We start from the raw sequence: 26,291 nt of genomic DNA, 5'->3' as shown, positions 1-26,291 counted from the left end.
AGGCAAGCTCCTACACAGTGGGAGCAGGTGATCCGGGATGTGGGTCATCACTGTCATTCCAAGTGGCTGCCACCACCGGTAGAGGTCTCCTTCTGGGCTCTAAACTCAGGCTGTGTGTTTGTTAGACTATGGGCTCTTTGAGAGCAAGGGCTTGTCTTGCTCTGCTATAAAATCTCCATCCATAAAATGGTATTTGTGGCAGACATGATTGGCAAAGCATTGTGGCTGTTCACCCTTGATATTTTTGCATATCTAACCAATAGAAAAGCGTAAAGTTAGGGTTGGTTTGAAAGTAGATGGAGAAATGGGGGTTTGGGGGAGCCTCTCCCTCATTGGTCTCTGAGGAAGAGCTTTCTACCATACCGGCTGCATTGTGACTTGTTGGATTGGCCCGTGGTGAAGAGTTCTAACACTCGTTATTGTTCCTTAGGGTGCGAAGGATTCACCCATACGCCGTGCCGTGAAAGATACCCTTTCCAACCCACAGTCCCCTCAGCCTTCACCTTACAACTCCCCCAAACCACAACACAAAGTCACACAGAGCTTCCTGCCGCCAGGTTGGGAGATGAGGATAGCGCCGAACGGCCGACCCTTCTTCATTGACCATAACACAAAGACTACAACCTGGGTAAGGCCCTGCTTTTACTTGGCTCCGTTTTCACCATGAGCTCCGGCTAGTTCTTTGTCTTCGACTGGATCCTCACGGTCCTTCTAGAGGAGTTTCATCACCAACACTGAAGCAAGTGTCCTGAGGGGCCAATGGGCGCGTTGGGTGCTCAGACGCGGCTGCTGACCACTGGGGTCCTATACCTACCGGTGTGGCAGTCCTGGAAAGCTCTGGTTTTAATAATTTGTTCTGCTTGGGGGCAAGGGCAGCCTTCACACTGCTAGCCTTTTGGCTTTATTGTAACAGATCTCAGGCCATTAGTCATTGTATTAGGAATGGTAACATCTGAAACTAGTGTCTTCCCTGTCTCTTTTTGCAGTGCACACCCTTTTCTGTCTAGTGGTCATTTCAGGCAAATGTTCTGTATTTCCGTGCTACGTTTTCTTTCCTTTTTTTTTTTTTTCCCATGAATTAAGACTGCCCTAATGACCTGGTGAAGACTTGACTGTTCTTCCCAGGCACCATTTTGACCAAACTGATTTTCTTGCCACGCTGATCTTTTTCCAGTCACGTGTGAAAGAGCCTTTGCGTTGCACTTGGGAGAAATGAGTTGAGGCCAAGGTGAACAGGCATCTCTCTGTTCCTCTGTCTGTTCTTTGTTTCTTCAGCCTACCCAGCTAGCTTCTTCGAGGCAGCACAGAGCGCTGACCCCAAGTCCACATTCCTCCATTATAGTCCCTAACCCTCTACTTGAGCAGAATTCCTTCTCTTCTTTCTGGTTGGTTTTGATGTAGCAGGAACTTCGTTTTTCTGTCCATCCATTATGATTGTGCAGAGCAAACTTGGGGATCCATGCTGCCCCTCCAGCATCTGTGCTCGGTGTGCAGAACTAACCTGAAACCTCTGGACCCCTCTTCCGTCTTGGATCGGTTTTGCGAGTGTACTACCGGTTCCTGTTTCTAGCTGTGGTGACCGCCCAGCCGATGGAACAGCGGTATTGGGTTAAGGAAAAGGTTTCGACCAAGGTGACCTTGGCTATCAGTTACCCTCAGTCTATGGTGTAATGTTAATTCAATCCCTTGAGAATCAGAGTACTCCCTAAACTCCTGTGGACTGAGGTGCAGCATGTCCCCAACAAGGGCGTTCTTGGCAGGCAGGGCAGGCCTGTGCCTTCCTCTGTGGGGTGCTCAACATCCTTGGCTCCGATCACTGAATGCTACTGGCTGCCATGACCCTCCAATATACTGACAATCAGGAATGCACTCAAATTTCCAGACACCCCACAGTGAGAACTGAACCAAGCTCCGGGGCTCTTCCCTGTTTTGCAGAAAAGGAATTTACCTACCTGCCAAGGGCCTTACCATCGAGGTCTGATGACATTCATCTGGTAAACCGATAACTACTTCAGAGGCATAGAATGACAGGAAGGGTTGTTTGACTCACCTTTGAGTGGGGAGATAGTATTACAGGCCTGTAGGCCAAGAGAGCAGGCTCTTTGGCAAGTAGAACCGTAGAGATTGGTTTGGGGTCTTTTTTTTTTTTTTTTCTGTCACTGACACAGAACCTGGGCTGTCCTTCTGTTGTTCCCATTTTCTATAACACCGCTGGGGTTCCAAACCCTTAGCCAGAAAATTGGAGCTCCAGAGATAGGGGATAAATATCATAAAAGTCAGAGGATTAGTGAATGGAGCCACTATGGCTTGCCAACATAAGCTATGATTTTAGTAATATGAACTAGCTTAGTAATGGAATCCCCTAACCTTTTCACAGTCTTTCACGCCCCAACTGCAGCGTAAGTACAGCTGGGCAGGATTGATTTTAAATAGCACTCACTTTATTTACCGCTGGCACCGGTGCCAAATGAAACCTGCGTTTAATTACCAGTTGCCTCTCTTTACCCAGACTCTTGCTATTGATTGACCGATTTGCTCGTGTGAACATTAACTTTATTGAGACACTTCCTTGCTGCTACTGTAGAAAATCCTTAGGCAGCGACTGGAATTCCCTCGTCATTCCTCCCTTCCTCAGCAGGCAGGTGTGTTCCCACAGCTGTATGATCTCGCCCAAAGACACAGACACCGTACCGCATCCTCATTGTGAAAAACAGATTTGGAACTGCGTATCCGTCACGCCAAGGGGTGGGAGAGGCGGGAAGGGAAAAGATGCTTTCTGGATTCAGGCAGGTTTGCAGCTGGCCTTGTGAGGCTCAGTGAGGGCAGCATGGTCTTCTTAGATTTGAGTGTTGTAACAGAAAAAGGAAAAACAACCGATAGGACAAACTGCAGTGGACATCACACTTCTGACCCTGTCATCCTCTATTATTGCTTCTTGACCTTCCCTAGAAGCGTGAGAAGACTCGGGCCACCACCCCCTTACACCGGGAGAGTGAGTCAGTTAGGGTCGTATCTACAGTGCGCAGCCTTTATCCACACAGGTGATGAAGGCCGTGTGCCAGCAGTCTAACTGGAATTCAATCTGACCACAATTTTTTTAAAAAAAAAAAATTAATAATGGATGGCTTCGGCCTCACCAGCAGCAATGTATGCTGGGAGTCACTAGAGACCCTTCTTCACTCCCCCTTGTTAAGGGAGCCGCTGAAAGAGTGTGTGTTCAGATATTGATGTGTTTCACAGAACAAAGCATTGGCCTTTCTTTACAACAGACTTTATGCCTGAAGTTAAATTACAGCTACCCAAGTTCACACTAACCAAAGTGACTATAACCTAGTGTGACGGCTGAGACTAAAGGAGAAAAAAAAGGCACATTTAGGATTTTCTAGTCAGTGTTCCTGTATTTTATCTATTTATGCACACACACCTACCCAGAGGGAGTGCAGAGATGGCGAGTGTGTTTCATCTCCTTGCTTGCTTGATGCTCTTGTCATTGAAGATCTCATTAGTATCCCATCTCCCCATTTAAGTGTCACCAGACCTCAGCTGCCATGTCTGTCACTTGTCCCGCCTCCTTGGGTTGTCCAAGGGATAGCAGCCTCAGTGGTTACCACGACTTGGTGTGCATACACAGACTACTGGAAGCTGCAGACATTTATGTTTTTGACTACTGTACTGTGATAAAATACGAATCCGGGGCCTGCCCAGGCTCTGAAGTGTGACTTCCGCGCAAAGCCATTTTAGCAGACCTGCAAAGCGGAGCACTCCAGCCTCTTCCCACTCCCCCAGGACCTGGTACTTGCCATTACCTGGCATCTTCCTTTTTTCCTACCTGCATCACTGTTCTGTGGTCCACAGAGCCACCCGTCTTGCACAGCTGACTTCACTCCCTGGCTGGCCTTTCTGGTTAAAGTGCCCAGAATCCCCACCTTTAATAGACACCCTGGGCTTTCTGTAAACCTGACTTGGTCATTAGCTACCTGGCATTTCAAGAATCCTGACAGCCGTGGTATCTCGCCTGTCCCATCTCAGAGTTAACACTAAACACTAACTTTAGTGAAGTTCATTTAAGTCTTCTGGCCAGTTAGCCAGCAGCTCCTAGTGATATCCTAATTATCAACTTCTTGGCCTCCTAAATCCTAAATCCTGGCATACCTCTGTGTGCTGCCATGTGCTACAGAATACTGGAAATACTACATCTCAGCCTTTTGAAAGATGCATTAGCTTCAGGGTCAACGTTCCTCACAAGGCACTGTGATGATTTATGTCTTCGATTGAAATCTACTCTCGCTTGTAGAGCCGGGGCTGCTTGTACCCTTTTCTATTCTTGTTGCTTCCAAAAACCTCTCACTTTGTTGGAAGCCAGCGCTCCGGGTTTCACTGATGACCCTGGAAGTCGATGAAGCAGTAAGCCTTTTGTTAATTTGGCAGCAGCACAGCCTTTATTTGCTTTGATGAGATGGAGGAGTGTCAAATGTCTCAACAGCTTGCTTTTACCTGGGTTGATGGTGTTATTGTTCCGGTTGACTGGGTATTGCTCTTGAGTTTTATTTGTTTTCTAAGCTTTGGATTCTTTAAGCCCCAATTGTCTCTGTGTAAGGGGCAAATACCAACACTGGATCCTTTCCCTTGGGCAAGCGCATTTGAGAAACTGAGTCTCTGATATTGTTTTTCTAAAGGAACAGAGACAAGGGAGGTTGCAAGATCAGATGCAAAAAAAAACTACTTTTTGCAAAGGAGAAAACATGACCGAAGATGACAGAGTACATATTTCTTTCCTTGGTTTTTCTCTGGCCTCTTAGGAGCATATCTTTTAAGGAAAAATGCTTACAGATTTTATGTTAAGACAGGAGCAGGAACCTAACCATCAGAGCTTCATCAGTAGTCTCACTCATGTCGTCTGCTAGCATAGGATGAAGCAGGCTATCTCTGGAATAGCACACGGACTTTCTGGTCAGACAGATTCAGAAGAAGGCGGTGAAGCCCAAGTGTTGAGGAATGCTGTTCTCAAAGGATCACATTTAGAGACTGTGAACAGTCACCCCTCTCCGTCTCAGGAGGACAGTCATGCGTCTCCCAAGCCGGTTGCCTTTTCCCCTTTTGTCTTCTCTGAGTCTTGGGGAAACAGTTAACCTTCTTTTGGAGCCTTGTTCCCCTTTCCTAAGACTTGGTAACCAAGCTTTCTCTACCAAGAAGACAGCTGGGATCCCTCCCAGGTGTCTTGAAACACGGAGGACAGGAAGGTGCCAGTGAGTGATCACAGGGAATCCCTCTTAACAGCTGTCATGTCCATTTTTTTCCTGCAGGAAGATCCACGGTTGAAATTTCCAGTACATATGCGGTCAAAAGCATCTTTAAACCCCAATGACCTGGGCCCTCTTCCTGTGAGTATACTGCAGAGACATGAAATGGTCCAGAAATGTGTGATTATCCTCTCGGTATTCACGGGAAGTCTGTGCCCCCTACCCCAGGCTTTCTGGGTCCATTGGTCAATGTTCCTTATAAGGGTTAGGTGTCAGGGCAGTTGGAAAGGTACATTATAGTACATTACAAGCCAGTGCTTGTACTAGAGGGCTTTTAATTACTAGCCATTAGTGGGAGTTTGTTTTTTGATATAGGACATGTGCAAGGGGCATATACTGCAGGTGGCAATTTAAGCAGCATGCATGTATTTTGTAACTTAGCAAGTCTGGAGCTCCAGCTATACTGTAGACAAAGTCCTAAGAACAAAAGCCATGAAATATTGCGGAAGGAAAAGCACAAATAATCAGAAGACTTCTCTAAAGTCACTCACCTGTTGATATTTTTTAAAGTGTTTTCCTCTTTCTTGTGGGCTCTTTATGAACCTGAGGGGAGTGCTTTGATTTTTGTTTTGTTTTGCAGTTTTGTTCCTCTTCGGAGGCATAATATGATTTGGTCTGTACTGGGTTTGGAATGAAACTTGTACAATCTGCCTTCTTGAACCGCTCACCCTTCATAAAAAATGCTGGAGATGAGGAGACAGGGTTGGGTTGGGTTGGTTTTGGTTTAGAGTTCTAGTATTCATTTAGATGGTCCAGGCCAGCCTAGAACTCAAAATCCCCTTGTTCTTACTTCCCGGGTTCTAGGATAGCAGACACACACCACGGCACCCAACCTCAAATAAACTGTTTTTAATGGAAGTTGTTAGTATTTCCCAAGGATAAGAAGAACCATTTGAAAGTCTAAGAAAATCTCTTAGGCTGAGAGATGGCTCAGTGTGCCAGAGTGCTTGCCACACAAGCGTTAGGATCCGAGTTCTAATTTCTGAGACCCACAGGAAAAGCTAGACTTGGCCACATGCGTGGTGCTACAGGGAGCAGATGGGAGGGTCACTGGAGCTGGTTCGCTACCCAACTAACTCCAGGCTCCATCAAAGAAAGACCCTGTCTCAAAGAAACTAGGTGGAGCATGAACAGGATACCCAGGGCCCTCCTCAGACTTTCACATACATGGGCATGCACATCTGCAAAGACATGTGCACATACAAAACACAACATGCAGAAACACACACACACACCACCCCTCAAAAAACAAGAGGAAATCTAGTGCCTGAATCTTTCCTTTTTCTGAGTCAAGGTGAGGTGTGCTGACCTTATCTTAACTATTACCCTAATGTTGGGGCTGTGACTCAGCAGGTGAAGCACTTGCTGTGGACATACGAGGACTGAGTTCAGATCCCCAGAGCCCACATCAGAGCCCCACGAGTGGATGTGGCATCCTTCCTGTAAGCTGTGTGTGGAGAGGCAGAAAGGCAATCCCCAGCACCAACTGTCTAGCAGACGGAAAGGAAAGCTCCCAGAGACCTTGTTAGACCGCAGAACCATCAAAGAAGACACCTCAGCGCTCCACACCCATTCCTGCCCTGTGCGCACGCGCAAGCAGGGATAGACACACACATACACAGGCAGAGGAAGGAAGGCAAAGCTGATTGGTTGCCTAAGTCTTTTAGTTCCATTGTGTACATGATGAGAGTCCTCAGTGCTGGGGCTGCTCAGCCACTTACTGTGTGATTTATTATTCTTACAAATGCTTCTCTTTTGGAGTCAGTACTTCTCAGATTTGAGCTAGAGAAGATTGGGGCTAGTATCCACATTTCTGATTATTGACTCTGACCAGAGTCTTAGAACCCTTGATAGGTGGAAAGTCTGAGACCACAGGGAGCCTGTACCTATTGTTTAGATAGATCATGGTCAGGATATATTTTTTTAACCTTGAACTTCTCCAAAAAGAGTGATCAACACCTATCTCTTTCCCTAAGATTTATCTCCAGAGGATATAGTTATACAAACCCTCCTCCTCCTTCCCTGAAGTACACAGCAGGAGTTTTAACTAAGTGAACATTCTATGCTGAACTCTTTTACAAATGTTTCTTAGGTTTATTTTTATTGTAGTATTGTTTTGCCTGGAGTCTGTGCATATATACACTATGTGTGTGCCTGGTGCCCACAAGTCAGAAGAAGGCATCAGGTCCACTGGAACTGGAATTACAAATGGTTTTGAGACATTGTGGGTACTGGGAAACAGGCCCAGGTCCTCTGCAGCAACATCAGGTCAGGTCGCGTGCTTTTGACCTGGGCCGGCTCTCCAGCGCTCACACTGAACTCTGGCAGTTTCCCGAGGCTCCTGTGGAGCAGCATGCGGGTGCTTCCTGCTGTGGAAGCTTGTGAGACTCTTGGTCCTGCATGCCTCCTCATTAGTTGTGCCTCCTGGTTAGTTGTGCCTCCTCGTTAGCTGTGGCCCTGGGTTAGCATTGTTTGGAGTATTCTCAGTGCTGAGGTGTTTCTAGCAGAGAAGGGTCCTGGAGTTTTCGTGTGGATTTGGGAACTGCTAACTGATGCTTGTGTTCTTCCATCTCCTTGTCCTGGATGCTAGCCTGGCTGGGAAGAAAGGGTCCACTTGGATGGCCGCACGTTTTACATCGACCATAGTAAGTAGCCACTGCTGTGCTCACAGGTGTGACAGGGGTACAGGATGGGGTGGGGGAGGGGGAGACAAAAATGTGATGGTGAAGCTTTGTCATTTTACCTCCCTGTCCAGGCAGCCAGGTGTTATGTGGAGAGAATGACACCAGAGAGTCAGTGCCCTTACACGGTACTGTGCCTTCACCCCAAGGTCGCTTCAAAATAGCCACTCAAGCTTCCCCCAGCTTATCTTGTGACCTATTAACTTCTTTTATGATTAAAAAATAATTTTTTTTATTTTTGTTTTGACAGTCCCTTGATATTTGCGCTTTTTAATAAATACACTCTGAAAATAGAAAATAAGATTAGAAGTAATGATTTAGGGTTTTTTTGTTTTTTTGTTTTTTTTTTTAAGAAAGAAAAAAAACCCAAATCCACCCGAGCAGTGTCTTCCACGGTGGCTGCTTTCGGAGCACTGACTTCAGAGGTGCTGGTTCTGAACTTATTTTCTGTCGTGGCATGTGTCCCTGAACCCAGCGCACTAATGATATACGCAGCTGTTTTCTTGAAACCTGAGTATATTTGCTGAAGACGTTTGCTTTAGCACCCGTGCATAGATGTGCGGTTTCTCGTTTTAGCTACAAGTTAAACTAATAATGTTTGCTTTTAGCCAGGGAGTTGGTATTGGAGGGTTGAGGGAAGTTTTGGGTTGGTTTCGTTTGGTTTGGGGAGGGGGGTGGTTTTCTTTGTTTGTTTGTTTTGTTTTGTTTTTGTCTTTAGGTGGTTTGTTTTTCATAAAATTTATATTCATGTAGCCCTAAAACTTTCTGAAGAAGGGGGGAAAACATAAAAAAGCTTCTGATAAAGTTCAAATCCGTGGGCAGTTGGTAGGATCTGGTTGTTTTTCTTTAGTTCAAAAGCAGGAAGTGAGCCCAGTGTATTGAGGAGCCTTTTGCTGAGAGTCCTGTCCCCCGGGACACGCCCATACACAGACCAGTGGCTATCCGAGGGGAGGAGGGACTTCCTCCCAGTGTTAATAGGGGTCCTATGATACTCTTGCCTTCAGACATGAGGGTTACTGGGTTTGAAGTCAATGAGAAAGCCTACCCAAAAAGAATATTTAGGGGGCATGGCCACCCTTAGAGTTAAAACAGGTTATTTCAGGATATGTAAGCTTTGGTTTTGTCTTTGATTAGAAAAAACCCTGAGTTGTGCACTTTTCCAACACGGTCCTGTGAGCAGACAGTTGTCAGCGTGACCACTTTCTAGGTACATACATGAATTATCCCCCCATCATACTATTTATTCTAAATTCTGAGAACTTTCTAAAATGGGGGAGAGGTTACACTCTTAATGCCACTAAAAACATAATTTACCAAGCTTAGCCCTGTGGTCTGCTATAAAGGGATACAGGCCTGGAAACCATTCTTCTGCCTTTTCCCTCAAAATCCAGTGTGTAAAGTTCAAAAGCCCCGTGTTTTCAAGGGTTTTCTCAGGTCAGTGGGTACTCCCCCCCCCCCCCCCCCCCCCCCCGGACAGCTCTAATCACCTGGTGGAGAAGATTTAGAAGTTTTCTCACCTTCTGAGTAAAATGTTCCTGACAGTTACCTGGCAAGATCCACGGTCTCCCTTTGCCACCGCTGTGCCCATGGGCCAGGAGCAGGGCACTGGAGGGATTTCCTACAATGACAGCGGTTGACCTGAGAGGCAGACTTTCAGAAGTCTGGTTTGGACACCTTGACTCATCTGATAGATGATTACTGACATGCTCCTTCTGGGTAAAGTGTTAGAGAAAGAGCTAGAATAAAATCTCTAGCGCTCTTGGGGAAAATGTTTTTCTCACAGACCAGATGTGCCCAGAAGTTGAGCCATTGGCCAGTGGTATCTCAAACGTTAGAAGAGAAATCCCAGTGCGCGAGTATGTTCCTGCACCCTGCCCAGTTACCTAATCTGCGAGCAGTAGCTAACCTGGCTGGCTAGCTACTCTACTTCCTATCTTGTTGCTTGATTTGAAATGTAATATCTCCGAGGTAAAAAGAGCATGTTTAGATCCTGATGTTCTTTCTGGAAACTCTGGCTAACTGTCCCCCGCTCATCCACGCGTGGATGATACTGCATGGCAGATTCGTTCTGTAGCCCCAGAACACGTGTGTGGGTCTAAGCACTCAGACTTTGGGAAGGACTTTGTTTTCACTATTAGCTTCTTCCCTCATTACAAAGACAACCCAGGACACTCCTGTTAGATGCTGGGGCATGGTCAGCAGTGGAGAGGAGTGGTGGGATTGATACCTTACAAGCCCTGTTCTCTAGGGCCCATGTCTGGTAGAGAGTGCCAGGAGGTGTCTTAAGCATTGTGTTAGAAGGTGAACCTGAAATTTGAGTGCTCAGCTTGCTAGTGGCTCTATGTGAGGGGCTGGGGGGTGAGAGGGGTGTTCTCTTCTGGACAGATTTTGAGTGGGATTCACTCTAAAGGGCATGGTGGGAATTGAGTTTAGAACAAACCAGATAGGGCCAGCCATTCCACACTGGCAGTGAGAACTGACCCCTGGGCTCTGCCCCTCAAAAACCCTAAAGCCTTGGTCACGGATTTGTTTGTATGTGTATAGACATTTACAGGAGCGTGACTCGTGGTGCCAGGCCAGCCTCAAAGGAATGCAGTCCTGTTCTGCCTGCCTGGTATACAAAGGAGGCTGGCTGGCATGGCACACAGGCCAAGCCGACAGGCATCTGATAGGATGAGGACTCAGATTCCGTCTGCAAACAGTAGGAGCTTCAGAGGTCTATCCCCAAGCGAAGGACAGTGGTCAGATGTGAATAAAATTGGGGCAGACCTACGGAGGAAATTTTGAATAGAGGCTAGTAGGGCTATGGCCCTGGAGGTCTAGAGCGTGAACTCACAGTCCAGGACACAGATGTATGCCCCACCCAGCAAGAACAGAAGTAATGGCAATTGGATAATCACCGAGGACAGGCAAGGCCCTGGGCAGGTTCTCATCTTGGTAGTCAGTGCAGTGTGGCACTGCTTTTGTTAGTGGGACTTCTGTGGTTTGACAGATACCTGGCCCAGGCAGTTTAAAGGGAAAAGAGTTCATTTCACTCACAGTTTCAGAGGTCTATCCAGTCCTTTGCTCCATTGAGTCTGAACCATCATCAAGGTAGACAAATTTGGCAGAGGCTAACAGGCAGGAAGCGAGTGACAGAATGTCAAGACTGATGGCCCTTCTCAGTTTTCTCCTTTAAATCCATCCTAGCACCCAGCTTGTAGGCTAGGGCTGCCCACATTCAGACAGGTCTTTCCCTCACCCCCTTAGTTAATCCTCTCTGGAAAAGCCCTCACAGACACACCCGGAGGCTTGCCCCTCTAATCTCATTTCAATCAAATCAGCGGGAAGCCTTGGGCTGCTGACTGGGGTGTCAGGTTACAGGGCCATTGGGTGTTGGTGATCACCTGCTCAGGAAGCTAAGGGAACCCAGTGCAGGTGTCAGGGATGGAGTCTGATATTCAGTTCTAGTCAGAAGATTTGAAAGTCCTCCTGTGCTGGGAGAGGTTGGTCTATTTTGATGACAAACATCCATCAAACAAAGGCACAGTTCTATCTGGCTGTGTCCTGCTGTATTCTGTGACCTGTATTTTATTTTGTTTTCTAATTTTTTCATCTCAGTAGCAGCTTTTGAATGTCCAAAGTCTTTCTCTTTTTAGAAATTAAACAACCTAAAATACCACCCGTATTTAAATTGTATTTATTTATTTTAAATACCACCCGTATCCAGTGGAGCTTCACATTCATATACTCTAACTGTCAAAGTAAAATGAAATTAGCGCCTGACGGTGGGGGCGCTCGCCTGTAATCCCAGCACTCTGGGAGGCAGAGGCAGGCGGATTTCTGAGTTCGAACCCAGCCTGGTCTACAAGTGAGTTCCAGGACAGCCAGGGCTACACAGAGGAACCCTGTCTCGAAAAAAAAAAAAAAAAAATCAAAAAAAAAAAATGAAATTAGCACACAGTAGGTGTGCAGTCTTGGGGGGGGGGGTATCATGAGTGTATCTTCCTTACACAGAATGATGGGCTTCACTGTGGCTTTTTTGCACATATGTCAGCCTCTGCCTTAATCATAATCGGCCTAGAGCATTTTTAACAATGACTCTGTTTTCATGAAAGTTCATTACATCAGAGTTTAAAATATTAAGGTGCTTGTTAAAGTTGAATCTGTTAGTTACCGTCAGCACACTAGCAGGCTAAGACTGAGCAGGGTGAGTTTTCAGAGAAACACCCCACACCCCATACTCTGCTCTTTTAAACTTAGAAGTAGCCTGTTGTACCCCAGTCTGCCATCTCCATACCTTTTTCATCTGAGTGCCCCAGATGCACCTCCGCCTGAGGCCCCTCTGCAGCATTTTTAATCATGTGCAGGTGAAACTCCGCATGACCTGAGCGCTTTTGTTCACCTTTTGGAAGAAAGGGAGCTGCCCGGCCAGACTGCCAGGGAACCCTTTCTCTGAAATCTCACTCAGCTATGCCTAATTCTCTTTTTGTGCCCAATTACCTTTGCTGCTTTGATTATGCGTGCTAGGGGCACAAGGGTGGATTATTTCTTGCTTTCTCAAGTAGAAATATCTACTTGAAAGCAGTTTTTCAGCATCATAAGGAAACTTTAAGAAGTATTTGAAATGAGAAAGAAATGTGAATGTGTGTTAACTTCCTCGGGAACTAAGCCTATGCCTTTGGAAAATCGAGATCAACTTACAAATCCTTTTCGAGTAGAGGGATTTATGACTGCACATTTACCTGGTCGCTTACCCCAAACCGCAAAGATACAGTTTTACTTTTGTTGTGTGTTTTTGTTATTATTTCTTTAACTAATCATATATATGTTTGACATGCAATAGCAGGGTTACCTTCTAACCCCAAAATACTAAATTCTCCCTGGGATCAACCCAAAGGGGCTTTAGAAAGGGAAACGTTTTTTCCTAAATACCCTGTATATACCGAAGGGATTAGAACTGATGCACTGATGTTTTTAATGTTTTTAGATAGCAAAATCACCCAGTGGGAAGATCCAAGACTACAGAACCCAGCCATAACTGGTCCGGTCAGTATTTTCGTGTTCCTCCCCTTTATATAACTTGTGATTGTGTTATCATGTTCCTCCCCTTTATATTGCTTTGTGATTGTGTTATTACACACACTTCTTGTGTGTTGCTACTGTGATGTCCAGAGACTGGTGAAACTGAATAGTTTAAGATTCACCCCAGCTCTTCAGTGAGTTTTCCAGATGGGGTCTGGCTGTGTGGGGCCTTCACATGGGACTGAGATTAGAAAGGAGGAGAAAATGGTGTTGGTAACAGTAGCAGACTGAAATGTTTGCTTCCTGGTCCTTTAAAAAAAGATGGTTTAAACAGATTATAAGGATTGTCTCCTTTTTTTTTTTAAACAGCATTGTTGTTAAAGATATTTTAATACAGGCTTAACCACAAGAATTAGGAGAAAGAGAAGCACTCAGAAAAAAAGAAAGGCATACCCTGTACCCAAGTGTGGGTGCAGGCCCCTTAAGAGAGAAAAGCATTCCTCCCTTCCTGTTTATAGGCTGTAAGACCAAGCCCTGCACTTATAGGATGCTGGCGTTTGTTAGGTCAATGGTAAGAAATGCGTGCTAATCAACCTGCGTCTCTTCTGCCTTTAAAACCCTGTGGAGAAGAGGTTGGGAAGCTGTGGCTTGCCTATGGATGCTGCTGATTCACCAACTCAGCTCGAGGGCCACTCACGCATGCATGCATGCTGGTTAGAACGTGTCTACCTGACTCAGGGCCATGAGCCCCTGAGATACTGCAGCACTCTGCAGTCCTGGGCAGAGGGAAGGCCCTAAGTCCTCTCTTGCTAGAGACATACTCATCAGCAAGTAGTGCAGTACTGCGTGGTGAGCTAAGGATGCTGAGAGGCAGTCTTTGGCCTTTCCCGTGAAATGCTCAGCTCTGCCTATTACATAATTCTGTTACTTTTCCTTCTGGTTTTTCAAGATGTTCTCCCACACCCTCTGGCCTCCACACTGGTGATTAAAAACTTGCTGCCAACATGATTGCCACTTCTTGGAGGGAAAATATCTCTCTCTCTCTCTCTCTCTCTCTCTCTCTCTCTCTCTCTCTCTCTCTCTCTCATGATTTTTTTAATTTTCTCATTATCGTTGCTGTTCCGTGAGCTCACGGTGGCATGTCGGATTGCAGATCTCCCCTGGATTTCCCCAGGTGGATGTCATCTTGGACACAGGATCATCCATGGGGAGGGGGAGTGTTCTCTCTGTCCTCTGTTCTGGCAAACCCTCGCCACCTGTTCCCACCCTGCCTTTGAATCCCTCTCTTTGCTCTCATGGCTTAGGACTCTCCTCCCTCCCTCCTTGATTCACTTTCAGTTGTTACCTGATTCTTCTAGTTCATTATTTCTCAAGGTATTTGTAAATGTTTTACAAATCCATTGTGCCTATGAAGTGAGTGTGTTTAGTTGCTCAGAGTCCTTTGGGGGTCTTATACATTTTGCTTTGTCTTCTTACTTCTTCTATACTGCCTTTTAGATTATTTTATATTTTAACAATATAAAAATACGTACTGAACACCCTTTCTGAGTACTGTGTTCTCCCTGGTTCTAGGGGTACTCGGTCTCCTACTTATTAATGTCTTTATTTTCAAAACAAGTGTGTATTGTCTGGGTGACTGTGGAACATGTGTCTATTAATATGTGCTTTTATGTGTATGCATGTGTACACATGTATACATGCATTCTCCCCCCCCCCAGCTTTTTAAAGTCCTGGTTACATTTACAGTCACTTCTTGGCCCTGGATTTATGCTACCTGATTACAGTGACTGTATCTACGGTAACTCTGTATCTAAGACCCACTTGAATGGAGAGTGAATGTGTTCCAATCTGTTTCCTTTAGAATGTCTCCACTTACATCCCTGGATATGATGGTTACATGAGGTTCCTTGTAGGTAGGTCCCTGGGCCTCCTGAACTTAGCTGTCCTATACCCTGTTCAGCTCTAAGCCTAGGACTCTGTTACAGCTTACTTCTGCCCCCTTCCGACAATGACTTAACAGATAAAACCCATTTCTAGCACTGGAGGTTTTACTTGGTCTAAAAACAAATAACTCAGTTTAAAAATAGGGTACAGAACTAAGCAGTTTCAGAAGATGAAGCACAAATGGCTGAGAAACACTTGAATATTTGACATCTTTAGCTATGAGGGAAAAGCAAATTAAAACTACGTTTAGGTTTCATCTTATCCTAGTCAGGATGGCCAAGATCAGTAAGATACGTGACAGCTCATGTTGGTGAGGCTGTGGGGAAAAGGGGAGCATTCCTCCACTGCTGCCAACGTACAGTTGCTATGAAATCAGTGTGGGGGTCCTTCAGGAAGCTGAGAACCGATCTACCTCCAGATCCACCTCTATTACTCTTGGGCATGTATCCAAAGGACTCTACCTCTTACTACAGAGACAGTTGCCCATCCATGTTTGTTGCTGTTCTGTTCATAGCAGCCAGACATTGGAGCCACCAGGATATCATCACCTGATGAATGAATAGTGAAAATGTGGTCCATTTACCCAGTGGAATATTATACAGCTGTTAAGGAAAAAATAAGAATTCGCAAGTAGATGAATGGAGCTAGAGCCATTCATCCTGAGGTGATCCAGACCCCAGAGCCAATGGCATCTTAGGTCTTAGCTTTTAAACTTCCAGTGTGTGTTCAATCGAAATAACCATAGAGGTTAGAAACCCAGGAAGGGAGCAGGGAAGGAAAGATCCCACAAGGAAGGGGAGAGATAAAGGGAAAACTAGAATAGGATTGAGGGGGGAGGGGAGGAAGAGCAGGGCATGGGGAGTGGGGGGGCGTGTGGGAAGAGAGTAAAGAGTCTTTGAGAAGCTATATGGAAACCTACTACTGTGGAGGCTTCCGAAAATACATACACGAGAGAATTTAAATGGAGTCTCCATATGATAGGGGAGGCAGTGTTCCAAGTCAGACCCCTCTTACATAAATGAGGAAAAGGTTTTCAGTGACGAGGACACATAACGGAGTGAGCTGCTGATAGAGTGTGTCTAAGCCAGCCGGCATGAGAAAGTGGGGGGCGGGGTGAGTGGTTCCCCTGCCTCCCCCCACTCCACCCCCTGATCTCAGTCACAGTTAATCTGGCTGACAGTGTCATCCAGATGCTTTTTCTCCTTGGGGTGTGATGGCCACTGCTCCCCATCTGTTTCATCCATCTCTCTAGTTTCTGCTCAGAGGTACCTCAGAGCTGCCTTCCCTAGGCTCCCACAAAATAAGCGCCCCCCCCCCAAACTCCGTCAGCCTTCCTCTTCTGAACTCCTACCCCTATCTATTCTTTTTTGTATTAATTGTACAAAGTAGTGGTTTTCATTCTGACATTTGCGTGCATGCATGCATACATTTCATCATTCCTCTGTTGCAGGATATCTAGGCTGATTCCCTGGCTTGCCTTTCTAATTACGTACTTTTCTACTCCCTGTGGCCTTCCACCACCATGAGCTCCAGGAGGGAACTGGAAAAGGACTTTGTTTTATGTTGTACTTTTTTGGGTTTTTTGTTTTGTTTTGTTTCGTTTCGTTTCGTTTCGTTTTGTTTTGTTTTGTTTTGTTTTAAGCACTTAAAGTGCCAGGCAGAGAAAGCCTTGAGAATACTTGCTGATAGGTGAGCAAGCCACCAGAACGAGAAGGCCAGCACATCCAGATGTGAGGAAATGTTTGTGACAGAATGTAGTGCCGATCGATAGAACAGAGACCGTGATGACGTCACCTTAGTTCATGTTAGAAAATGTTTGAGAGGTAATATAGTGTTGACAGAACAGAGACGTGCTGATGTCATCTTAGTTCATGTTAGGATCCCCCTGTTCTTGTTCTTGTACTGGTGGCTGCCTGTGTACTAGCAAGTGTTGGGAATCATACATGACTTCCTCAGATATAACTCTGTCTGACATGTGTGGGAAGAGTGGCCAGCTCTCAGGCTCAGCACAAACACACGTGAAGACAGGCCTGCAGAAGGAAGGAAGACTGTAGGCTGTGTGAATTGTCTTTAGAATGTTCTTAAGCATCGTATATGAATAGAATGATGTCATTGCTCTTGTATTCAAAACAAATAGCATGAACTTTTCTATAAAGAATAGGATTTTGATGGCGTGGGAGGGCAGTCAGCTCTTTGTGTGATCTTGCCTTAAAACAGAAAGCAAAGGCAGAGGTTTTGCTCTTCACTCTGTCTCTTTGTGGGCAGGACCAGCATGACGAAAGACACTGGAGTCTGGGGATGCCGTGCTGAGGGCTGGGTGCACACACCAAGGCTAAGTTCATAAGTTTGCTAAAAGGCAGTGAGTTACTCTGACTGAGGCAGTTGCTGATACAACCGTTGCATTGTATACAAGATCAGTCCACTTTGGTTTGTAAGAGACTCACAGACCTTTACAGTCACCTCCAGGCAGGTGGTGGTTGGACTCCAAGTTACTTCATAATACAGCGTATAAAGGTGACTTAAATAGCCACATCCAAATATTACTTTGCCACATACTTACAAGAACATGCAAGAACTTTCAATGTGTTGTTTACTACTGAGTCAGGGTCTTATCATGTGGTCCAGGCTGGTCTCAAATTCCTGATCCTTTGCCTTAGCCTCTCAGATGTCACCTAGATAGGATATCAAAACTTTTCAAGAGTTATATCTGACTGAGACCCTGAAGCCACCCCAGTGGGCCATTTTTTTTTTTTCCACAGAGAAGGTGTTCAAGTTTAAAAGAATTCTTGCATACGTGTTCTAGTTTCATTTCTTTTACTGGGATAGATGGTGACCCAGAGCCACCTGGAGGAACTTACAGTTCAGGTTACAGTCCATCAAGGGAGGAAGGTGAGGGCAAGCCCGCCTGCTGTTCCTTAGGCAGTGTTTCCAACCGTGAGGGATCTGCTTTCTGGCTCACACAGGCTCGCGCTTAGCCAGAGTTTCCCATACAACCCAGAATCACCTTCCCTGGGAACAGTGCTGCCCTCGGTGAGCTACGACCTCTATAAAAACAGACAACCAAGACAATCCCTGGGCCAACATACGCCAAGGTGATTTAGGAAATTACTCAGGTGGCAGAGTATGCTTAAGATGTTCAAGGCCCTGGGTTCCATCCCCAGCAACACAAAACTAACAGCAACAACACATCACAAACAAATTTGTGGAGAAATACCATCAGCAGAAAGGGCAGTAGACTGATAACCTCTTTCAAGGAGGCTAAGCCGACCAGGACTGTGACTCCTCAGCCTGACTCTTTTCAAAAGTACCCATTTACTCAGACTCCCCACTCCTTGAAAGAGGTTATCAGTCTACTGCCCTTTCTGCTGATGGTATTTCTCCACAAGTTTGTTTGTGATGTGCTGTTGCTGTTAGTTTTGTGTTGCTAAGGATGGAACCCAGGGCCTTGAACATCATAAGCATACTCTGCCACCGAGTCACACCCCCATTGCTTGATGTTTTCAGACAGCAGCTTGATATATAGTCCAGGACGGTCTTGAACTCACTATTGTCCTGCCTCTGCCTCCTCCTGAGTAGTATGAGTAATATGTATGGCTTCACATGAAGACTTTTTAAATGACCAGTATATATCACTTGGGGTTGTATGTTAAGTGCCATATCCAATGACACTCAACTCCAGAAGGGAGAAGTGATATACATATAAAAGATCCTTTGTATGTATGTATCTCTGGCTGTTACCCTGACTCACACTCTGGCAAAATTCATACAGAACAGGTATCTAGTTTGGCGGTGTGATCCTAAGAGTTTCCTTGGCTACACGACTGCTGTTGTGCTGATTAGATCTCACCACATCTGAGACTCGGTCCCTTCCTGTGCAGACATTATGCCAGTTTTCTGTAGAAAATACAGAATATGAGTATTTAAGGTTTGCGATCCATGAAACTTTGCCAACATTGGCTCGCTACACATAAAATTTCAGGCATATGCTTACATTATCTGTGTCTGGATTTCTCTTGTAGGCTGTTCCGTACTCCAGAGAATTTAAGCAGAAATACGACTACTTTAGGAAGAAATTAAAGAAACCTGTGAGTAGTCAAGCCTTCCAAAAGCTCTGTTTCTGTCACCCATTACCTCACTGAGAACAGCATGCTTTTGACATGTGTGTGTGTGTGTGTGTTACACTTCCGTTTTCAATGCCCTTTGACCCCACCCAGATCTGTGATCTGAATTTTCAGAAATGATAGTGAAGACTAGCTCGGTATTACGTTATCAAATCACCTGAAGGGCAATTTCTTATGTGCTATATTAAACAATTATATGATTCTTATGGAATAAAAAAACAATTCAAGACCAAAGTCAAGAAGTCTGGGGAGGTCACATTGAATTACATCTCTTTATATATGATTTTAGCTATATAGCTAACATACATATTTTAACATGGCGTTTACAATGTATAATTATATTACTTGGTAGTGTTGAGCCCAAGTGTGATTATCATCACCTTCACCATCATCACTACCGCTAAATTTTATAACCAAGAGACCCTTGAAGGTTAATACAGACAGTGTGGAGTTGATACTGCGCTCACTATTGCAATGCCTCCCCACCCCCAACCTTAGGTGTTTGTTACCTCAGATAGGGGTCTTAGTTTTGCTCTCATTTTGCTCAGAAACTTGATGCCTCTGACCAAGGAGAGTATGAGCCCCAGTATAGCTCTCCCCTTGCCTGAGGCTGCCCCCCTCTCTCTGCTCCCTCCCCATTGACTTTCTAGTTCTGAGCTTTGTCCTGTGGTAAAGAAGTGCTGGCCACTTCTGCTCTCCCTCAGAATCCACTGTCTCTCCCATGGTCGTGACTCAAGTTCTTCATTCATAACTGGAGACTTTTTGTCCTAGAAGCTCACACTAGCACATACAGTAGTGTTTCTTTGTGAGCTTTCCTTGTGACCTCCAGTGACGAGCAGCTCCATGGCTATTGTCCATGTAGGGCAAGGCTAGCCTGGTCCTCATCCTTCCTTCCTGAAGGCTGTTTGCACACCTCACACAAGGGCTGGGGTTACATTCAGTCAACTTTGGGTTCATGGATGTTTTGCCCAAACTTAGTAGGATGTTGGGTCCCACTCCTCATGACAGCACCTTGAGCTTGCAGGCCACTTGCCTTGTATCTCCCAGCTGCTGTTCCCAAGAGAGGTAAGACTGGTTCCAGCCTGCCTGGGTGAGGGGAAGTGCCCATGTCTACATAGTGGTAAGGATGAGTTTCTGGGCTCCGCAGATGTTCTCCTGAAGAGATCTGCGTGATTCGGCCTGAGCAGCTCTGAATGGCTGCTTCTTTGTGTCCCATCTTGGCACAGGGAGGTTCTCCCTCTGAGCGGACAAACCTGTAAAAGGGAGACCCTCAGGGGAACCAGTTGTCACTGCCCTTTGGCTATTTTCCTCTAAGGGGTGTGTGTGTGTGTGTGTGTGTGTGTGTGTGTGTGTGCGCGCGCGCGGTGTACCATATGATCATGAACTTGTCTTTTCATCTTCCATCTAGGCTGATATTCCAAACAGGTTTGAAATGAAACTTCACAGAAACAACATATTTGAAGAGTCCTATCGGAGGATCATGTCTGTTAAAAGGCCTGACGTCCTAAAGGCTAGGCTGTGGATTGAGTTTGAATCAGAGAAAGGCCTGGACTATGGGGGCGTGGCCAGAGAATGGTTCTTTCTACTTTCCAAAGAGATGTTTAACCCCTACTATGGTCTCTTCGAGTACTCTGCCACGTAAGTGCATGAAGACATTTGCAGTGTGTGCCCCTCCCTGCAGCCGGTACAGTTTTCTTAAGGATTTTAATACAAAATTAAAAGACAAGCAACTCGTCCAGTTGAGATAGCAGTCTCTCTCTACTCTACCACCCTGTGCTAACAAGTCTAAAAACTAGCTCTGATCCAACATGGCGAAGTACTGTATACTGTGAACACCTGAAACTGATTCTTCTCTTGTCAGTTTGACTCATAGAACTGAAACTGGAATTATATTAGGTAATTACAGTGGGAGCAAGGCAGTTTTCACTATAGTGCCATTCTCATATAAGAGAACGATTTATTAGTGCCAGAATTCAGGTGCATATGAATAAGAGTCATTTCTGAAGTCACACTACTTAAAAGGCAAGTCATGAGGATTTTGAAGACCCATGCTTGGGATACAAAGGCCCTGAACCCATAGTAGAGGAAGCAGGCTTTGCCTTACATGGGGGGGGGGGGGGTCTCATCATTGCCCAGCAAGGGAACTGAGGCAGTTTGAATTGTTTTCTCAGCATACACTTGGCTCCTGTTGTCTCCAGGCTGAGAATGCTTGAGACCGATCTTGAACTCCTAATAGAATAGTTGATCTTGGCAAAAGAGACATTTATTTGGCGTTATTCCAGAGTAGGCTGCAGTTGTGGCTTCTTCTACATCTTCCCCCTGGTGCCTATATCTTACAGCCCATTTAGAAGACTGTCTCAGAACAGTCGTCAGTTGATCTAGCCACAAATTGCCTTGATTAGTTGAGGTTCTTAGTGAGGCTTCTGAGAAAGTCCACTCACAATACCACAAAGGTAGAAAGTAGGAGCCAATGTCATGACCTTTCCCTTTATCTCCTAGATATCTCCTAAAATCACTCTGTGCCTAGTTGAAAGCCCCTTTTCCTCATGATAAGACCAACGGGGAACCACTGACTGTGCTCTGGGGGTTGCATTGTAGACACAGGGCTTTTCCCAGGGCTCTTGAAATCAGGTAAACCAAGAGTTGGACCTTTAGGGAAAATTCCCAAATCAAAAGCCTCTCAGAGAAATTAACTTTTTATCACAGAAAACATCTACAGAGTTTGTGTGCTAGAGGATATCTGCACACCCTTTACCTCTGTGAGGGTTCCCTTCTTTAGGTGTCTGGTTGACCCACTTGAAATTGGCATTGTATATGTGTCTCTATGTATGTGCATGTGTGTGTTTGTAAGTGCAAAAGCACTTGCATACACGTATGTATGAGGGCCAAAGGACAACCACAGGCATCCTTACCTGATTTTTAAGACAGTCTCTCACTGGCCTGGAACTTGCCAGAAAGCCAGGCAGCCAGAAAGCCCCCAGGGATCTATCTGTTTCAGCTTCCTGAGCCCTGGAATTACAAGTGTGAGCTCTCACACCCAGCTTTTAAAAATGGTGTTCTGGGGACCAAACTGAAAGTGCCAGATTTGCAAGGCGAATGCTTCATGACTGAGCAGTCATCCCTAAAACTGACATTTCTGTGGATAAAAATGAGCCGACCGTCAGCAGTTTCCATGGCTTACTTGCTCCAGTAGGCAGTAACTGTCAATTACAGAAAGGCGTGGCTGACTGATGGGTTGCATCTCCTAGCTCATATCGGTAGCTACGAAGTACCCCCAAGGTTGCCCACGCACTGTAAAATGAAGCAATGGGCGACAAAGGGGAGTTTCAGCTCTTTCATTTCTTTCATTTAAGTGTGACTGGATTTTGCTCTTTTCCTCCCCAAAGGGACAACTACACACTTCAGATCAATCCCAACTCAGGCCTCTGTAATGAAGACCATTTGTCCTATTTCACTTTCATCGGAAGAGTTGCTGGCCTGGCGGTGTTTCATGGGAAACTCTTAGATGGTATGTTACTCCAAAATCTTGTGGTAATAAAAGCAAGGTGGTTCCATTTGTGACTCTGCAGTCCAGCGTCTGAGGATGTGGATAGTAAGTAAGGGCGTCACTGGTTTTCTGTAGCTGGAGATTGAACTTTTCCTCACTCACTTAGCATCCCAGCCTACAGTACTCTGTTTGCCACCCCCCGCCCCTAACAATATAGTCTTCTGATACTGTCCTGAGCACTGAAGACAAGGCGTCTGTCTCTGCTCGTATTTCTAACGGCCAGGGTGAAAAATACGTTTGTTCCATGACCGTTGCAGGGCACCTTTCCTCTGGTGAGAGCTAGATCCAGTGACAGATGGAAACTTTGATTGTGACGTTAATTAAAATGATCTAATCCCCAGCAGCCTGCCATTGCTCCATTTTTCCCAAATCAGTTTTTAATGACTTCAAAGTAACATTATCACCCAGCTAAGGCCTTAACCCTAGAGTGTCTTCCGAAAACAGATTAGCCGTGTCCTTTTTGAGAGGAAATGCAGAACTCCAGAGCATGAGAATTGAGGACTCAAACCTCTCCCTGAGTGGACCAAAGCCCCTGGTGGACTTGACGGTTACAAAAGCACTGCCCTTCTATGAGAGAATGCTACAGAAATCATCACTGAGTAGAGAAATTGTTAGAAAAAAATTTTAAACGTGGGTGTAGAATGGATGGGGAGAACATTTCCATTATGGTGGAGAGGGGTATGTGTAAGAGAATTGGGCTAATTGCCCTTACAGAGTTTGAGCTGTTCCAGTAAATAATTGATGGACCCTCCAAACTTTTCTTTGACCATATTTGTACTACTAATAGCTAGCTAATTGTGATTCTCTGTTTTCAGTATTTTATTTGGCAAGGGGATGGTGGACACTGTTTCTGACTTTCTCTGTCCCTGGATACTTAAGCTGCGTGCTCCTTTTTGGTTCACTGTTCAAGTGTGTGTGTGCAGTTGGTGCTTGCTTCTGATTTTCTGTTCATGTGTGTATACAATAAGCACTTCTTTCTGTCCATGAATACACAATGGGCATTTTTTTTCTGACCCTTGTATGCATGTGTACAGCAAGCCCTTCTTTCTGACTCTGCTGACTCTGTATCTGTATACAGCAAGCACTTCTTTCTGACTCTGCTGACTCTGTATCTGTATACAGCAAGCACTTCTTTCTGACTCTGTCCATTGTGTGATGCCGCTCATGTTGTACTTCAGGTCCCTCCTTTGCCTGTGTCAGTCTGTCTGTCAACCCCTGCCACCTTCTGAGAAGGTCAGCTCATTCACATTCCACCAAGCAAGAAGGCACCGTTGGCTGCAGTTGGGGAATATAGATATATAGATATGTGGGAAAACATGGCCCTGGAGTCATATTTAATGGAGAAAAGGAAAGAGCGTTAGAAGGGGGAAAGGGCACACAGGCAGGGCACATCGGTCAGTTTCCATGGTTTGGCAAGAGGAGGCACAGAAGCACTCACTCTACCTTGGGCTGTGTGTCCTGGAAGCATCGGAAGCCAGGTTCCTGTCAGGGGAACCTGGACTAGCCAGCCCTCAGCCCTGCAGCAGGAAAAATGGAGAGAGGCAAGGGTGGGTGGGGACCTGAGATGACTGAGGTGGTTCCCACAAACAAGAACACACGTGTCCGAAGGTCTTCAGTTCTTCAGTGTATGAATGCCTTGTTGGAAGCCCTCAGGGCCAGTTTCCTGCCTTCACCTCACTAGACACTGAAGTGTGCCATCTGTGTCCTGGGGACTACACTAAGCCAAAAAGAAGATGCCCCGTGCTTCAGGGCTCTGGGCCCCCACATCTGGAGACAAAGGTGCCACGCCACCTTCCTGTAGATGGGCTTCCAAAAAGACATCTCCCGGGTAGGGGAGTCCGCTCCGCCGTGGCTTCCCCATGCCTTTGGCAGCCCTGTGGACAGTTGTACAAGCCTGCACAGGGGCTGCTGGCAACACCAGTGCCCAGGAACTGGCACTGGAATGCATGCAGAGCCTGGCTGGCTCCACAGACCCAGCACTACTCTGGGAGAAGTCCTTTCTCTGGCCCAGCCTCCCTGAGACCTTGAACTTGCATAACGGCCCTCTGCCAACACAGGTTCTTCCTCTAAGCCTTGTTATCACAGGCTCTGGCTTGGCCCAGGCCCTGTTTGTTACCACCTGGAAGCCATTTTCATCTGCTGTTAAATCATCTCTTAGTACAGGTTCCCTTCTCCCTGCATTCCACTGCTTCCTAGAGCGTCTTCCTCAATCTTATTTCTGTTAGGATAACATATCCTTGCAAAAAGCAACTTGGGGAGAAAGGGGCTCATTCAGATTAGAGTTCCAAGTTACTTTTCATCATTCAGAGAAGTCAAGGCAGGAACCCAAGAAGCTGGTGACATCATATGCACAGGTAAGAGCATAGAGAAAATAAGCACATTCTTCTCCCTTAGCTTGATCAGGATGCCTTTCTAGGGAATGGTGCCTCCAGCTGTGGGCCAGATCTTCCTACAGTCCAGACGGTCACAGCTAAGCCCCCAACCTAGACTGGGTGGGGGTAACTCTTCATTGAGACCTTCTTTCTGGTTGATCCTAGATTATCTCAGGTTAAAGGCAAAAGCTAACCTCTGCTCCCTCCTTACTTGCTCAGGGGTTTCTGCACAAAGTCCATGGTCATTCAGTCACAACCCCCATTTATATGGAAAGCAGTTGCAGTTCACTCCTTGATTTCATTCGCGGATGCATAGGAGTGTCGAGGCCTTAAAACTTAGCCACGTTTTTTTGCCGTATTTCAGGATTCTTCATTCGGCCCTTCTACAAGATGATGCTGGGGAAACAGATAACTCTGAACGACATGGAGTCAGTGGTGAGTAAAAGCAGGGTGTTCCGCCCCCTAGCCGGCTCAGGCCGTCCTCACGTTGTGTTTGCAGTCACAGCTGTTGTTATAGGTACAGTCACTCCGCATGAGCAAGAGGGAGGAATCGCTTGCTTGAACATTAATTGAAAGTCTCCCTGATTTCCATAATTAGCAAATCATGGTTGGTTTCTGGGAAAAAACAAAAAAAAACATGGTACTTAAGGTAGGTAGACCTAAGTCTCAGTTCCCACTGCCTAACCAGCCGAAACTTGATGAGCAGATTCAACCAGAGGGACACCTGCAGCTCTCTGTAGCCTTGTTCTCCATCTGAAGTGTGACAAGACTCCACCTTCTGTTTTCTGCCTTCACAGAAGTGGTGGAGGCAAGACCAAAACAATAGTCATCTAGACACGGTCGTCTCGACACAGGAATTAGTGGCAGCTGCAGAATGGGAATGTGGGGCGTGAGTGCTTAGACAGACTGGAGCTCACAGGGTGCAGAACTGGCAACCATGTGGTTGCTGGGATTTGAACTCAGGACCTTCGGAAAAGCAGTCAGTGCTCTTAACTGCTGAGCCAACTCACCAGCCCCATTAGAATGAGTTTACTCAGGAGCCAGACAGGTTTGTGCTTTGAAAATGAATGCTCACATGTCCTTCTCTGTGTCGTTCCTATAGGACAGCGAGTACTACAACTCTTTGAAGTGGATCTTAGAAAACGACCCCACGGAACTTGACCTCATGTTCTGCATAGACGAAGAGAACTTTGGGCAGGTATGTGGATCCAGCTCCTGTGACTCATGTTCCTTTGCTGTGGGCTATAACACTGTACAGCGAGACAGTCAGAAACAGCCACATAGACTTTCAGCTAACTGTTAGCTATGAACAGCATTTGACG

General features: G+C 45.9%; 1 protein-coding gene across 10 annotated transcripts in view; it reads left to right on the top strand.

Annotated features, from left to right (window-relative positions):
- The window catches only part of Nedd4l (NEDD4 like E3 ubiquitin protein ligase), a 322,257-nt gene that overhangs the window by 281,091 nt on the left and 14,875 nt on the right, over positions 1-26,291 (top strand). For all 10 annotated transcript variants that reach the window (XM_052201459.1, XM_052201451.1, XM_052201449.1 and 7 more), the window contains 9 exons: positions 431-628; positions 5,304-5,381; positions 7,891-7,945; positions 12,951-13,009; positions 18,949-19,014; positions 20,459-20,688; positions 22,437-22,558; positions 25,334-25,404; positions 26,072-26,167. In XM_052201459.1, coding sequence (XP_052057419.1) covers positions 431-628; positions 5,304-5,381; positions 7,891-7,945; positions 12,951-13,009; positions 18,949-19,014; positions 20,459-20,688; positions 22,437-22,558; positions 25,334-25,404; positions 26,072-26,167 — 975 coding nt within the window. The remainder of the gene's footprint in view (positions 1-430; positions 629-5,303; positions 5,382-7,890; positions 7,946-12,950; positions 13,010-18,948; positions 19,015-20,458; positions 20,689-22,436; positions 22,559-25,333; positions 25,405-26,071; positions 26,168-26,291) is intronic.

The sequence above is a fragment of the Apodemus sylvaticus genome, chromosome 13 (assembly GCF_947179515.1).
Source record: "Apodemus sylvaticus chromosome 13, mApoSyl1.1, whole genome shotgun sequence".
In the NCBI taxonomy this organism is placed as follows: Eukaryota; Metazoa; Chordata; class Mammalia; order Rodentia; family Muridae; genus Apodemus; species Apodemus sylvaticus.
Note: the sequence above shows the minus strand (reverse complement) of the source record. Positions and strands in the feature narration are given on the sequence as shown.